The 12996-nt window shown below is 44.0% G+C and overlaps 1 protein-coding gene and 1 non-coding gene across 2 annotated transcripts in view; both read right to left on the bottom strand.

The window, feature by feature from the left end:
- The window catches only part of LOC122792184 (microtubule-actin cross-linking factor 1-like), a gene marked incomplete in the record, with an annotated part of 3579694 nt that overhangs the window by 254346 nt on the left and 3312352 nt on the right, over positions 1 to 12996 (bottom strand). The window contains 2 exon segments of the mRNA XM_044059907.1: positions 5552 to 5714; positions 7005 to 7168. Coding sequence (XP_043915842.1) covers positions 5552 to 5714; positions 7005 to 7168 — 327 coding nt within the window.
- Positions 8309 to 8380, bottom strand: TRNAK-UUU. The gene has a single exon. It is a non-coding gene; the product is annotated as a tRNA-Lys (tRNA).

Below are 12996 nucleotides of genomic sequence, written 5' to 3'. Positions count from 1 at the left end.
CTAATGCCCTAGTTGAATGAGCTCTAGGTCTTGAAGGTAGTTTTTGATGTCTGACCTCATAGATGAAGGTAATTGTAGAGGTGAGCCATCTTGAAAGGGATACTTTAGTAACTGGAAGGCCCAATTCCCCTTCCGCATACGATAGAAAAAGCTGATCAGATTTCCTGAATTCTTTAGTCCTGTCTAAATAATATCTAAGTTGGCGGTGAACATCCAGAAAATGTAGCTTTTGTTCCGACCTGTTGGAATAGTTAGGGAAAAAGATGGGGAGATCAATCATTTGGTTTAGGTTTGTTTGAGAGGAAACCTTAGGTAAAAAGGATGGATTAGTACGGAGGGATACCCTATCTTTGTGAAACACTAAGTAAGGAGGACGACTGCACAGAGCATGGAGTTCAGATACCCTTCTCGCTGAAGTTATGGCTACCAGAAAAAGTGTCTTCCATGAAAGCAACTTCAGAGAACATGAAGCCGCTGGTTCGAAAGGGGGAAGGATTAAGGATGCCAGAACCAAGTTCAAGTCCCATTAAGGCGGGGGATCTTTGAATGGAGGTTTGAGAAGAAAAACGCCCCTTAAAAAGGCTTTGCAGAGCTTGTGAGCCATGATGCTAGACTCCGAGACACCTACATGATAATTAGATATAGCAGCCAGTTGAACTCTAATGGTAGATGAAGAAGAGCCTAAATGAAAGAGTTCTGCTAGAAAGTCAAGAATAGACTGAATAGGTGCAGTGAAGGGATCTATATTTTTTGATGTTGCCCAAAAGGAGAAGCGTTTCCATTTGCTATTATAAATCATCCGGGTAGAAGATTTATGAGAGGCTATCAAGATATCTCAGACCGAGCGAGATATTAAGGGAAGCCTGGCTAAGGTCGGAATCGGAGAAACCACGCTGTGAGGTTGAGAGAATGAAGAGATTGGTGCAGCTGGCCCGATTGGTGGGTCAACAGATCTGGCACTGGGTCCAGATGCCAAGGCTGCTCCAAAAGGTAACGATGAAGGAACGGAAACCATATCTGTTGAGGCCAGTAAGGGGCAATGAGGATCATTGTCACTCTCAAGGTGATGGCTTTCTCAATTAGTTGAGTTATCAGTGGAAAAGGGGGAAAAGCATACAGAAGTCCCCGGGGCCAATCGTGGACTACAGCGTCTCTGGTGGGATGGCCTGGTAACGGGAAGAGAGTGAAGAAGTCGTGACACTTGCTGTTTTGGGGAGTAGCAAAAAGATCGCAGCAAGGCTGGCCCCATCTTTGGAATACTTCTTCCAGTACTGATTTCTTCAGAGACCACTCGTGGGGCATGAGAATTGCCCTGCTCAACTTGTCTGCAATCACGTTGGACTTCCCGGGAATGTGCGTTGCTACCAGAAAACGCTGAGAAGAGATCGCCCATTGCCAAAGTCTGAGTGCCTCTCGACATAAGGGGTATGATCTGGTTCCGCCTTGTTTGTTGATGTACCACACTACGGACATGTTGTCCGTCTGAATTGCAATAGTCCCTGTGGGAAGAGAGTCGTGAAGGGCTTGCAACGCTAAAAGCACTGCTCTCATCTCTAAGACATTTATGTGCAAGTGGCACTCGAAAGGTTGCCACGTGCCCTGGACTGTCCTGCCCTGATAATACCCCCCCCCCCCCGATCAGGGAGGCGTCTGTTGTCAACGTGGTGACTGGGGGGGGGATGAGTGAAGGGTCTTCCTTGGAGAACCTGAGGTGATGTGATCCACCAAGACAGTTGATTCTTGCATGATTGAGTTATCAATACAATGTGGGACATCGGGAGCTGTTGGAAGGACCATTGAGTAAACAGCATCCATTGGAGGATCCTCATGTGGAAACGAGCTAAGGGGAGAAGGGGGATAGCTGCTGCCATGAGTCCTAATACCTTCAAAACTAGTCTGGCTTTGACTTTGTTGCATTGTAAGAGAAGGTAAACTTGCTTGCGGATGTTTGACACTCTTTGCTCTGCAAGTCTGGCTGAAAGACTGTGTGTGTTTAATGTGGCGCCTATAAAGGTAATAGATTGACAAGGCAGATTTTTCGAAATTTATTGAAATGCGAAGAGCTTGGCAAGTTTGGATAGTGAAGTCTCTGGATAGAAGTAGTTGATGTCTGGTGGTGGCAGTAAGGAGCCAGTCTAAATATGGAAACACCTGGAATCCTTGACGTCTCAAGTGACCGCGACCACTGCCATGCATTTGGTAAACACTCGGGGGGCTGTAGTGAGACCAAAGGGCAGGGCTCTGAACTGGTAGTGACTGGCTCCCAGCTTGAAGCAGAGAAATCTCCTGGAGCGTCTGTTCATCTTGATATGGTAGTACGCGTCCTGAAGATCTATAGAGCACATCCAATTGTCCTGACCCAAGAAGGGTAGAATGGACTGTAGCGTGACCATCCGGAATTTTGTTTTTCTGACATACTTGTTTAAGTTGCTGAGATCCAGTATGGGTCTCCAGTCCCCTGTTTTTTTTGGTACCAAAAATAATTTGGAGTAGATTCCGGATCCTTGTTGATCTGCTGGTTCTGATTGGATAGCTCATTTTGATAGCAGCTTTGAAATCTCTAGTGCTGCTTGTTCCCTTAGACTGGGTGGAACGTCTGGAAGGGATCCTTTGGGTTGGGATGGAATGTGAATAAGGGGAATTTTGTAACCCTCGGATATGATCGACTGTACCCATTTGTCTTGTGTAAGGGAAAGCCAGGCTTTTGGGTACAGGGATAATCTTCCCCCGACTGCCTCCGAAGGTGGACAGCCGGGCAGCTCCTCAGGGATGCTGAAAGGGTTTCTCAGAGAAAGTTTCTCTGCTACCCTGGTTTTGCGGACCTCCTCTGCCTCTAGGGCGGCGTCTATTGTTATTCCCCCCTCTGCCTCTAGAGGGGAATCGACCTTGTGCGTCAGATGAGACTCCCTGGGTTTGTTCGCGGAACCACATTTTCCCTCCCCTCTGACCTTTGGGATAAGGCCTAGAAGGGGTAGAAAAACGGACTCCCACGGCAGAGAGAGTCTTACATTCCACCTTGCACCTAGTCAATGTATCCTTCACCTGAGGACCAAACAAGGATGATCCAGCAAAGGGGGAACTGGTGAAGGACGCCTTGAAAGGGTCCGCAAAGTTGCACAGCCGCATCCAGGCGTGACATCGTAAGGCAATGCCTGTGCCTGCGGCTCTACTCACCCCATCCGCAGCATATGAGATGAGCCGCATGGAGGAGTTAACGATGGAGTTCAGGGTTGCCAACTGGGAGTTCATTCTGTCTTGGAACCCCTCAGCTGTTGGATCCTTTATCGCTTCACTCATATCCTTGAGTAAATCTCTCTGGAGACAAGTGAAGTGACATAAGTAGTTCAGCGACCGCATTGAAAAGGTCGTTGATGAGAACATCCACTTACCGTACCTGTCCATGGTCCTAGATTCCTTATTAGGAGAATGGACAGGTACCGAAGGATCGGCTAACTCCTTCTTAGTGGCCGCGGCCACCACCATGGCATCGATGGAGACACCTTTAGATAAAAAGTCTTTATCTTTAGGGGCAGTAATAAACTTTGACGGCCTCCTCGGGGTGGGTTCCACTGAATCAGGGGCCGTCCAGGCCTTCCTTGCCACCACTTCCATAAGGGGGTCAAAGGGAGGGGACACCCAGGAGGAAGAAGGGTGAGAGCCGAACGCCTCAAGGTACACTGACTCATCCTCTGAAGGGTTAAGGGCTGGCCAGTTCCCCCTCTGTTTCAGGATCTCAAGGATGTCAGCAAAGGAGACATCTTCAGAGGGGGATCGAGGGGAACCTTCAGATTCCTCTAAGTCAGCGTCACAGGTGATAAACTCAAGGGAGTCAATGTGCTTCCTCTTGCACTGCCTCTTCCTAGGGGGTTCTCCAACCGGGTCAGGAGAGGCCTCGGAAGAGGAGGAAATTCCCAATGGGGAAACTTGAGGAGTTGGCTCTCTGCGGTCTGATGCAAGGGGGTGGGTAGAAATCATTGCAGGCACTGAAGATGGAGGGGCTGACGGAGCCGACTGTGGGGCAGACACTGGTTCTAGCACGCTCCGCATGACCTCGAAGGTACCCCTATCGGGCAAGGCCGGAGGTCCCTGCTCCGAAGAGACAAGGACCCCCCCCAGCACCGACAGGGACAGCTCTGAGGCCGATGTCGGAGCCAAACTCAACAGCACCGAAGCCCCGAGAGGGAGAGCGGGGTCGGACAAGGGTCCGATGCCACTCGCCCCGTCGGAGCCAATGAGGGAAGCTCGGCGCTGAGATCCCTCCAAAGAGGAGATCAGAGCAGACGATGGAGCCGAAAGGGAAGGTATCGGTTCCGATGCGCCGACAGTCATGGCTCCGATGAGCCCCGTCTCCGAGCTCAAAGGAGTCGGAGGAGGAACACACTGAGGGACAGAAATAGCCGCTGACTGTTGAGTCGGGCTATGCTGCATTTGGACCAGTGCCTCGGACTTGAGAAGTCTACTCACTACCCTTTGCAAATCGTGGTCAGATAGCCTGGAAGACCGTGAAGAATGCGATCTATGGCTCCGTTCCGAAAGAAGAGGGGATCCTGCTGCCGAGTGAACGGAGCCGATGGAGGGGGACCTAGACCTCTTCCTTGAAGGTTGCTCCGATAAGAGTATCGGAGCCAACTGAGTCTTATCAGCCTCGGCTCCGGCTGGAGCCGAGGTAACAGTATGAGGCTTGGAAACATCGGCTCCAGCCGGAGCGGATGTCGAAGGAGTTTTGATGCTTCCAGAGGACGGCTCTGAAGCCGGAGCCGACTGTCTGGAAGTCTTAGAAGGCTTCCCCGACACAGACTGGGTCGGGGGGGGCCTTCAGGCTTTAACAAGCCATGCAAAATCAATTTATTTTTGCGTTCCTGCAGGACTCTAGGGCTGAAACCATGGCACACAGCACATGAGTCCTGCAGGTGCAAAGGTCCCAGGCAATACACACAAGAAGTGTGACCGTCTGTCAGAGACATTTTCTGACAGCACGAGTCACACTTCTTGAAGCCTGAGACCTTGGAGTCCTTAGACATACTAAAGGCCTAAGTAAGAAAACACTCACACACACACACACACACACACACACACACACACACACACACACACACACACACACACACAGGCCTTTAAGAAAAATACTAATTTCCAGTCACACTAAAGGACTATGAGAAGGAGGGGAAGGGGCCTAAGGCCTAAAGTTAAAGGGGAATAAAGGAAGGGATTATGGGCAAAAGAGGTGTCGATCCAATGAAACAGAGAATTAAAACTAAAAGTTATACTAAGGTAACTAGTAGGGGTCTAAAGATTTGTGAAAATAGAAATAATTTTCCACTAACCTGCCAGAGCCAGTAGAAAAGCACCTCGTCAGCTAAGCGGCAAATGAGATCTGAGTAGTTACCGCCTAGCATTGTGGGATATAGGGGAGCCTCGAGCCGGTGGAATTAGCTCTCGAGCTTTAGTATTGACAGAGTCAGAGCCGAGGATCGGCTCCGAACCCATCCAGCAAGAATGAAGGTGAGATAGACAACTTAACATCATAATGTTTAGAAAAATCAGCACTCACTGGAAGCTAGGATTCCATCAATAAACTCTTGCCGCGTGATCTTGCCATCTTGGTCTTTATCGATGCGCCTAAAGAAGTCCATGACCCGTGACTTCTTGTGGTTCATCCAACGCATGTACTTCTTCCTCCAAACATCAAAGTCAAAGTTGGCAAACTCCTTGAGCTGAAACACAGTACTTAACCGATTACACAAAATATAAATTAAGTTGACAGTCACCAAAGTAACCAGAGAATTACACGTTTTATGGCAACAAAAGAAAAAAAAATGCCTGCAGGGTCCAACAGAAAGACAGAAGCTCAACTACAACAATGGCAAAAAGGAGGTGTGTCAAAAAGCATGCAAGAATGCAGTTAAGGAGTCAAAAAACAGTCAACACACTCTACATAATGAGAAGTGTTCTTCAACATGTAACAGCTGTGTCCAACACTTGGGGAGAAACGTAATGGGTAACATTTTGTTTGGTGAAAGAGACTTTTGTTTTTTAAATAAACCAGAAAAATGTCAGTTACACAGCTGTTCTACTTCTCTACCACTTGTGGTTCCTCAGCCATGGTTTACTACTACAAAAGATTGACTGCATTCTTTTTCAATGAAAGTTAAAATTATTTTGAAACAGAATTCAAATATTTTATACATCTTTCCAGCAGTGTGTAAGCTGAAAGACTTAAAACATATGCCATGATACTCAACATAAAAAGTGACATCCTAGCAAATCTAAAAGATTTACAAATCAGGTGTGGATCATTTCGAGACATATTCTGCAAAAGAATCTCCTACACAGCTTTCCCAGGTTATAAGCAGTTCCTGTGCATGTTTGTGACAATGTCAATGCTCCAGTTAGTCTGAACCACTAAATTAAACAGTAGCTGCTGCATACTGGACTTGAGGTAACCAGCCGTACAGTTGTGAATAGTCATAGGAGAGCAGCAGTGTTATGACCAGCATACAAACACCAGCTGAGCTCCAGGATTTTTCTTCCTGCAACTGTCAATGCCTGGCTACACAAATACTGAACAAATGCAGATGGCCGTACATGCTAGGATTTCTTAGGACTGTAATTTTTTATTCTCTTTCTAGGACTACTTTGGTAACAAATAAAACAATGTACATATTAAGATGGCCAAAGGTTTACACTTTCAACCATATAGACAGGTGGGATTTGAATTAATAACAGTACCAGAATTCACTACTCCTCTTACTCTTCTTAGTGCAACACAGCATAAGAAAAATTTTTCTGAGTTGCAAAACTATACCACATGCTACAAATATGAAGTTTCTAAAACAGTTGTGTGGTATTTCAATGGAAGCCAAGTACATCTGCAACAGTAGATGACCTCTACAGAAAATATGAGGAAATAATATCATGTCCAAAAATGAAGCAAAATCTTTTTTTAATTACAAGTGAGTAAGGCTGTTATGGAATATGTAACTACAGGATTTGGCATTTCTTACCTCCTCTAGCCGATCAAGGGCATCATTGAGCTTGCGTTGTCGTTCTAGAGCTAATAGCCACACCTGCTGCCATCGTCCTGACAGCTGGTTAATTCTAGGATTCTTCGTTTCTGGTTGAGAAAGGAGAGGAACTGTAGGAGGGACATTCTGGTTTAGACTCTTTCCTACAGAACAAACAAAAGACGGGGACAGGTCAAAAGCTTTTACTAGTTATTTACAGAACGATACAAAACACTGTTACCTGCCTAAAGTATTTTATAATTTAAGTGTATTTTACAGAATGGTCTGTAAATGGCTAACAATGTTTAATTATGTTACTACACAGCTCTGTCAGCTATTTCACATCAGCCTACCTATCACCACAAAACAATACAAACATGAGGTCTACTCTAGTAACATCACTACCACAAATTTCATCCACATACTACTTGTGTATCTTAGCAATGCCACATATCTAAAAGGTTACTTTGGCTTCTTCTCAGCAGTGTGCTGTTTACATCATAAAAGCATTAACAATAATCCCCCAAGAACGTGCTCTATAACAAATCAGAAGTCACACAATGCATGTCACGAGTGACTTGGCTGTACAACGTGCTGATATAAACTTATTCAACACAGCAGCTCAGATCTTCATGAAGAACTTTTAAAGTGGACTTAACCACATATCTACTTGTGCTCAGTAAAAATATCTAAGTAGGTGTGCTAATGCTATGCACAAAACCCATGGCCCTAGCATCCCGTTTACGTGTGTTAAGAGTAATACTCACTTTCATAGTTCCTACTGCTTCTTACCAATCAAACCAAAAGAATTTAAAAAAATTACTTTCAAGACAAACATTTATAATAGAATGAACGTTTCTGGACAGATCACCTTATTTCTTAGGGTGCATACATGCAGAACATGGGCACAGCAAAAATTCAAAAAATTACTTTAAATACAAACATTTATAATAGAATGAACGTTTCTGGACAGATCACCTTTATTTCTTAGGGTGCATACATGCAGAACATGGGCACAGCAAGTGTATTTACTAAGGAACCCACTTGCTGACAATCTGCAGACACGATGAGCACACACAGCAATACTAGTTATTTAGGTTCACAGTTACTAGGCATGCAGTCTAGGAAACCATTCAGCAGCCAAGCCCAATTGTCCTGAAGTGCCATCTGTTTAACTGACTTGCTCAAGGGCACACAGTAGGTAAATGAGGGCTGAGGGACTCGAACCCTACACAACAGACATTAGCTCATTAGCAGCTCACAGCCTTAATCCAGTGTACTAACTGCCAAACAATCCACTGAAATTCCCTGACTGGGAATCAAACCCAAGCCATGGCAGTAAAAGTGCCAAATCCTAACCACTAGACTACCGAGGACTTTAAAAGAAATTACTTTGCCAGGAATTGTATGTGCAACTTATTTTAATCCAAAGCTTAGATCGTAAAAGGCTGACAAGGCCAAAAGACCATTTTTGTCTGCCCACTATCTGCTAACTACCTAGTTCTACACTATCCACTGTTCCTCTACAATCCAGTATGCGAGAAGCAATTATGGGAACTGTCATACAGGTAGCCATCAATATTTTTTCAACCCTGCCAGCTCCCATGCATGCCCACAATGTCCAAGGGGTTGGTGTGCAAAGGACCTTATGACCGACATCCACACTTCTGCATATTATGTAAAGGTGGTCATAGCTCCCTTGCTAACATCAACTACATGTGATCTTCAGTGTACAGCAAGGATTTTAGCAGACATGTGACTGGACATGTGTTCCCCATCTCTCCCCAAAAAAGAGGCAAGCAGGCTTCAGCCTAGCTAGTCCTCTCCTCCACCATGCCAGGATTATCAGCTGTCCAAAGACACAAGTCGAAATCTGGTAACCTGACAGTAGTCAGAGCTTTAAACTGTTGCGTCAACAGAGCTGTCTACCAAAAAATGTACTTTAATAAAAAGCTGCTCAGAGTCAAGTCAAAAGGATGCTTAAGGCAGAACAAGTACTCCTTGACCGATAATGAAGAGTGACCCAGACTATGCTCCTCAACTCTAGGAAATGTATTCATTTCATGATGCAAATCACATGGATAGCAGACACCTGAAGTATTCATCACTGTAACATCTCAATTCCTTCAGCAGACAGGACACTGGTTCTACATGAAGTGCCATTCTCCAAGCTGGAAACCACCTCCAAACAAGGAGAAGGGGCATGCATTTAAAAGGGCACAAATTGTAAGATACCTCAGGAATAAGAACCAAACTCTTCCTGGCCATCATGATATAACCAAAATGAGACTGGACTTATTGCAGAACACACAAAAGTGTAGAAAGGGGGGCAATGTGAATAAGAACAAGACAATCCAATGAAGGGAAAAGTTGTCCACTGCCCACTCTCCTCACTTCAGAATCAGGGCAGAACCATTTTTTTCACCAGAAGTTTTCTTCTAAAGTTTCTAGCACACTAACACAGCCTCTGCATTTACAGGATACATTTCTGACACACAAATAGGTCTGGAAATTGAAGCAAAAAGTCTGCAAGGTAATTTTGTAAGGTTTTGCTATAGGAGCTCACTGTAAAAGGCACACAAAATGCCTGGAAGAGTTCACTATCACCAAGTATTTCTTTTCTCATGGAGTACAAATATATCCTAAAATGTATTGCTAGTAACACACCATATATTCACACATCCAAGATGACTACAAATGGTTCTTGATGCACAGACAGGCCTCTAGACCTTGGACAATATGGCCAATTATACTCCACTCCAAGTTCTTGGACACCTGAAGTTCCCATGCAGTCCCTTCATTCTGTTTACATCAACTTCCATCAAGCAATCCAGCACGTAGGAGTCCCCTTATCACAGTTGCAGGTTGCTTTTGTGGAGTTGCAAGAATTAAGGACAAGAAAAACTGCCTACAGCACATTCTTGCTGGTGTTTCTATCCACCACCCTGATACTTCAGACACTCAAACATGTAGCACTGTTAGTGAAGATAAGTCACCAACTAATCAGTAAGCAATGACAAGCCACATTAACCAAGTGAACCTCCTTCGTCTGACAATACAATGTACCTTTCTGTTCCAGCATATCACCCCGAGAACTGTCCTCCCACGCTATTAATACACAGGAGGACATGAAGTCATCAGCCAATTTAGTGTCTCATCCCCTGACAAGACATATGGCACTCTGGCTGACACTACTGTAGATGGACATCCTGCACTTATGCAAACTTACTATCTCAACTCCAAAGAGTTCACAAACTGTTAAACCTCCAATGGAGGCAGATACTCTGGGCAAAGAATTTTTCATGGTAAGCTCTCCATCCTCCTCTAATGGATGTTTTAAGATCCACATTCAACAGTTCTGTGGGAAAGCAGAAAGGCTGTCCTGAACAAGATGAAGACCTAGGTAACACATTAGGGCAACCAAAATGACAGACCTAGTAAGAAAAGGGTACTTGAGTACTTAACAGTTAGTAAAACTGACAATATGATAGTTTCTTGCAGAAACCCTGCAAGTACTGCAGAATAAAACCCTGCTATGGCAGAGAGTGCTTTATTATACTGTAGCAGGCATACTTATTAGCTCATGAGTATAAAGGTCACAGAGAATATTAATCCAGAATGCAACTTCACAAATCTTCTGTTTCAGTTCTTTATGGAGAGAAGACAGCCGAGTAAAAATCATTTTCAGCAGTATATGTGGCACCAAAATCACTAGGGATACATGAAATCTGAGTCCAAAATCTGTAAGCAGAAGCTTCTGAGCAGCATGCCATCACTGCACAGGATGGTATGATTTCTTTGATGGAGAATAGGAAAACCAGGGGCCAGTGGTAAAGTACAGGATGGCAGGGCTGCTTATTGATAATGCCTCTTGCAGAAGTATGGGGTGCCTCATGTTGTCAACTCATTACATGCTCCCATCCCTACAAATACAGCACACAAAGGAGTTGTATGGCATAAAAAAACCCCACCCCTGATGGCTGTTTAAAATAATGATCCTTCCTGGGTAACCCTTGGCCTGGTGATGGAGAACAAATGGGCTGATCTGACCAAGGAGGGGGCTGATGATCTGCAGGCAGCTGGGACAAAATTGGAAAAACAAACAAAAAAAAAATTTCTGGGAAACGTACAATTGCGGTCAAACCACTATGTAGTACCCTTCATCATCATAAAACTTAACCCAAATTAAGTACTTTGAGGAAAAGTCTGCAGAAGAAAAGGACACAAACCCTATTAGTCTGAGACAGGGCATGGAAAGGCTGACAGAAACTTAAAGCTCCACAACACCTAGAAGTACTTTAAAAAACGTTTTAACCTTACTAAAAGGCAAGTTAACCATGCCAAGAAACAATACTAAGCTGATGTACAAAATATCCATAGCTATAACCCCCCAAAAATTCTAGTCATCCATTAAACAAATTTTACACCTAGGAACTAACAATGTTCTTAACCCTTGTCTCAGTAATGCCCCCTTGGACACAGACAAGTTTAACATGCACTTCACTGACAGCACAGCTACGCTCACCAATGAATCCGTTCCTGACTCAAGCCTACCCCCATCCACTAATATCCCCCACCCTCACACTAAACCAGTTGTCACCTCCTTCACAAAAAATCATTATCCAAACTTAAACCATGTTCACCCTCTGCAGACAACATTCCTGCAGATTACCTCAAAATTGTTGTTAATGGCACTGCATATCCAGTGTCCATCCTAATAAACAGGTCAGTACTATCCTATATTCCTACCATCTGGAAAAAAACGCCAAATCATCTCTTTCCACAAAGGTGGCACTTCTACTGAGATATCTAACTTCAGACCCATTGCCATTTTATCCTCCATCTCAAAAATACTGGAAAAATATCTCCATAAACCACTATTCCAGCATCTCTGAAAGGACCAATGACTAACCGATACTCAGCATGGTTTTAAACCTGCCCAAAGCATGACAACTACCCTCCTAATATTTACAGATAACATAAATAAAGCCAGGGATAGAGGTACACTTATATCTTTCTTATTCCTACAGTTATCAAAAGCTTTTGATACTGACTCTCTTAAAACACTCCTACAACTGTCTCTCTTAAAACATCTTAAAACACTCCTACAACAACTGTCCACAATGGGTATCTCTCAACCTGCTCTTCACTGGTTTAATCATTACATGTCAGAATTCTACAAGACAGTCAAATATAAGGCTACCCTTTCCCCTTATCTATCAATCATTACAGGTGTACCACAAGGCTCTACACTTGGTCCTCTTATATATATATATATATATATATATATATATATATATATATATATATATATATATACATACACATCTATAGTGCAATGAAAAAGCGTTTGCCCCCTTCCTGATTTCTTATTTCTCGGCATGTTTGTCTCACTTCAATGTTTCAGATCATCAAACAAATTTAAATACTAGACAAATATAACCCACGTAAACACAAAATGCAGTTTTTAAGTGATGCTTTTATTTATTAAGGGCAAAAAACTATCCAAACTTACATGGTCCTATGTGAAAAAGTAATTGCCACCCCTTGTTAAATCATGAAGTAACCGTGGTTAATCACATTTTTGGGAAAGCCAAGTTCAATTTCACTAGCCACATGCAGGCCTGATTACTGCCAGACCTGTTGAATCAAGAGATCACTTAAATAGAACCTGTCAGACAAAGTGAAGTAGGCCAAAAGATCCCAAAAAGGAAGACATCATGCCACGATCTAAAGAAATTCCAGAACAGATGAGAAACAAAGGAAGCAACATCTAGCAGTCTGGAAAAGGTTACAAAGTCATTTCTAAAGCTTTGGGACTCCAGTGAACCATGGTAAAAGCCATTATCCACAAAAGGAGAAAACATGGAAGAGTGGTGAACCTTCCCAGGAGTGGCCGGACCTACAAAAATTACCCCAAGAGTGCAGCGATGACTCATACAAGAGGTCACAAAAGAACCCAGAACAACATCTAGAGAACTGCAGGCCTCAC

Source organism: Protopterus annectens, chromosome 1.part2, assembly GCF_019279795.1.
Source record: "Protopterus annectens isolate FY-2018-M chromosome 1.part2, PAN1.0, whole genome shotgun sequence".
In the NCBI taxonomy this organism is placed as follows: Eukaryota; Metazoa; Chordata; order Ceratodontiformes; family Protopteridae; genus Protopterus; species Protopterus annectens.
The sequence above is the reverse complement of the archived record's forward strand: the minus strand, read 5'-3'. Positions and strand labels throughout refer to the sequence as shown.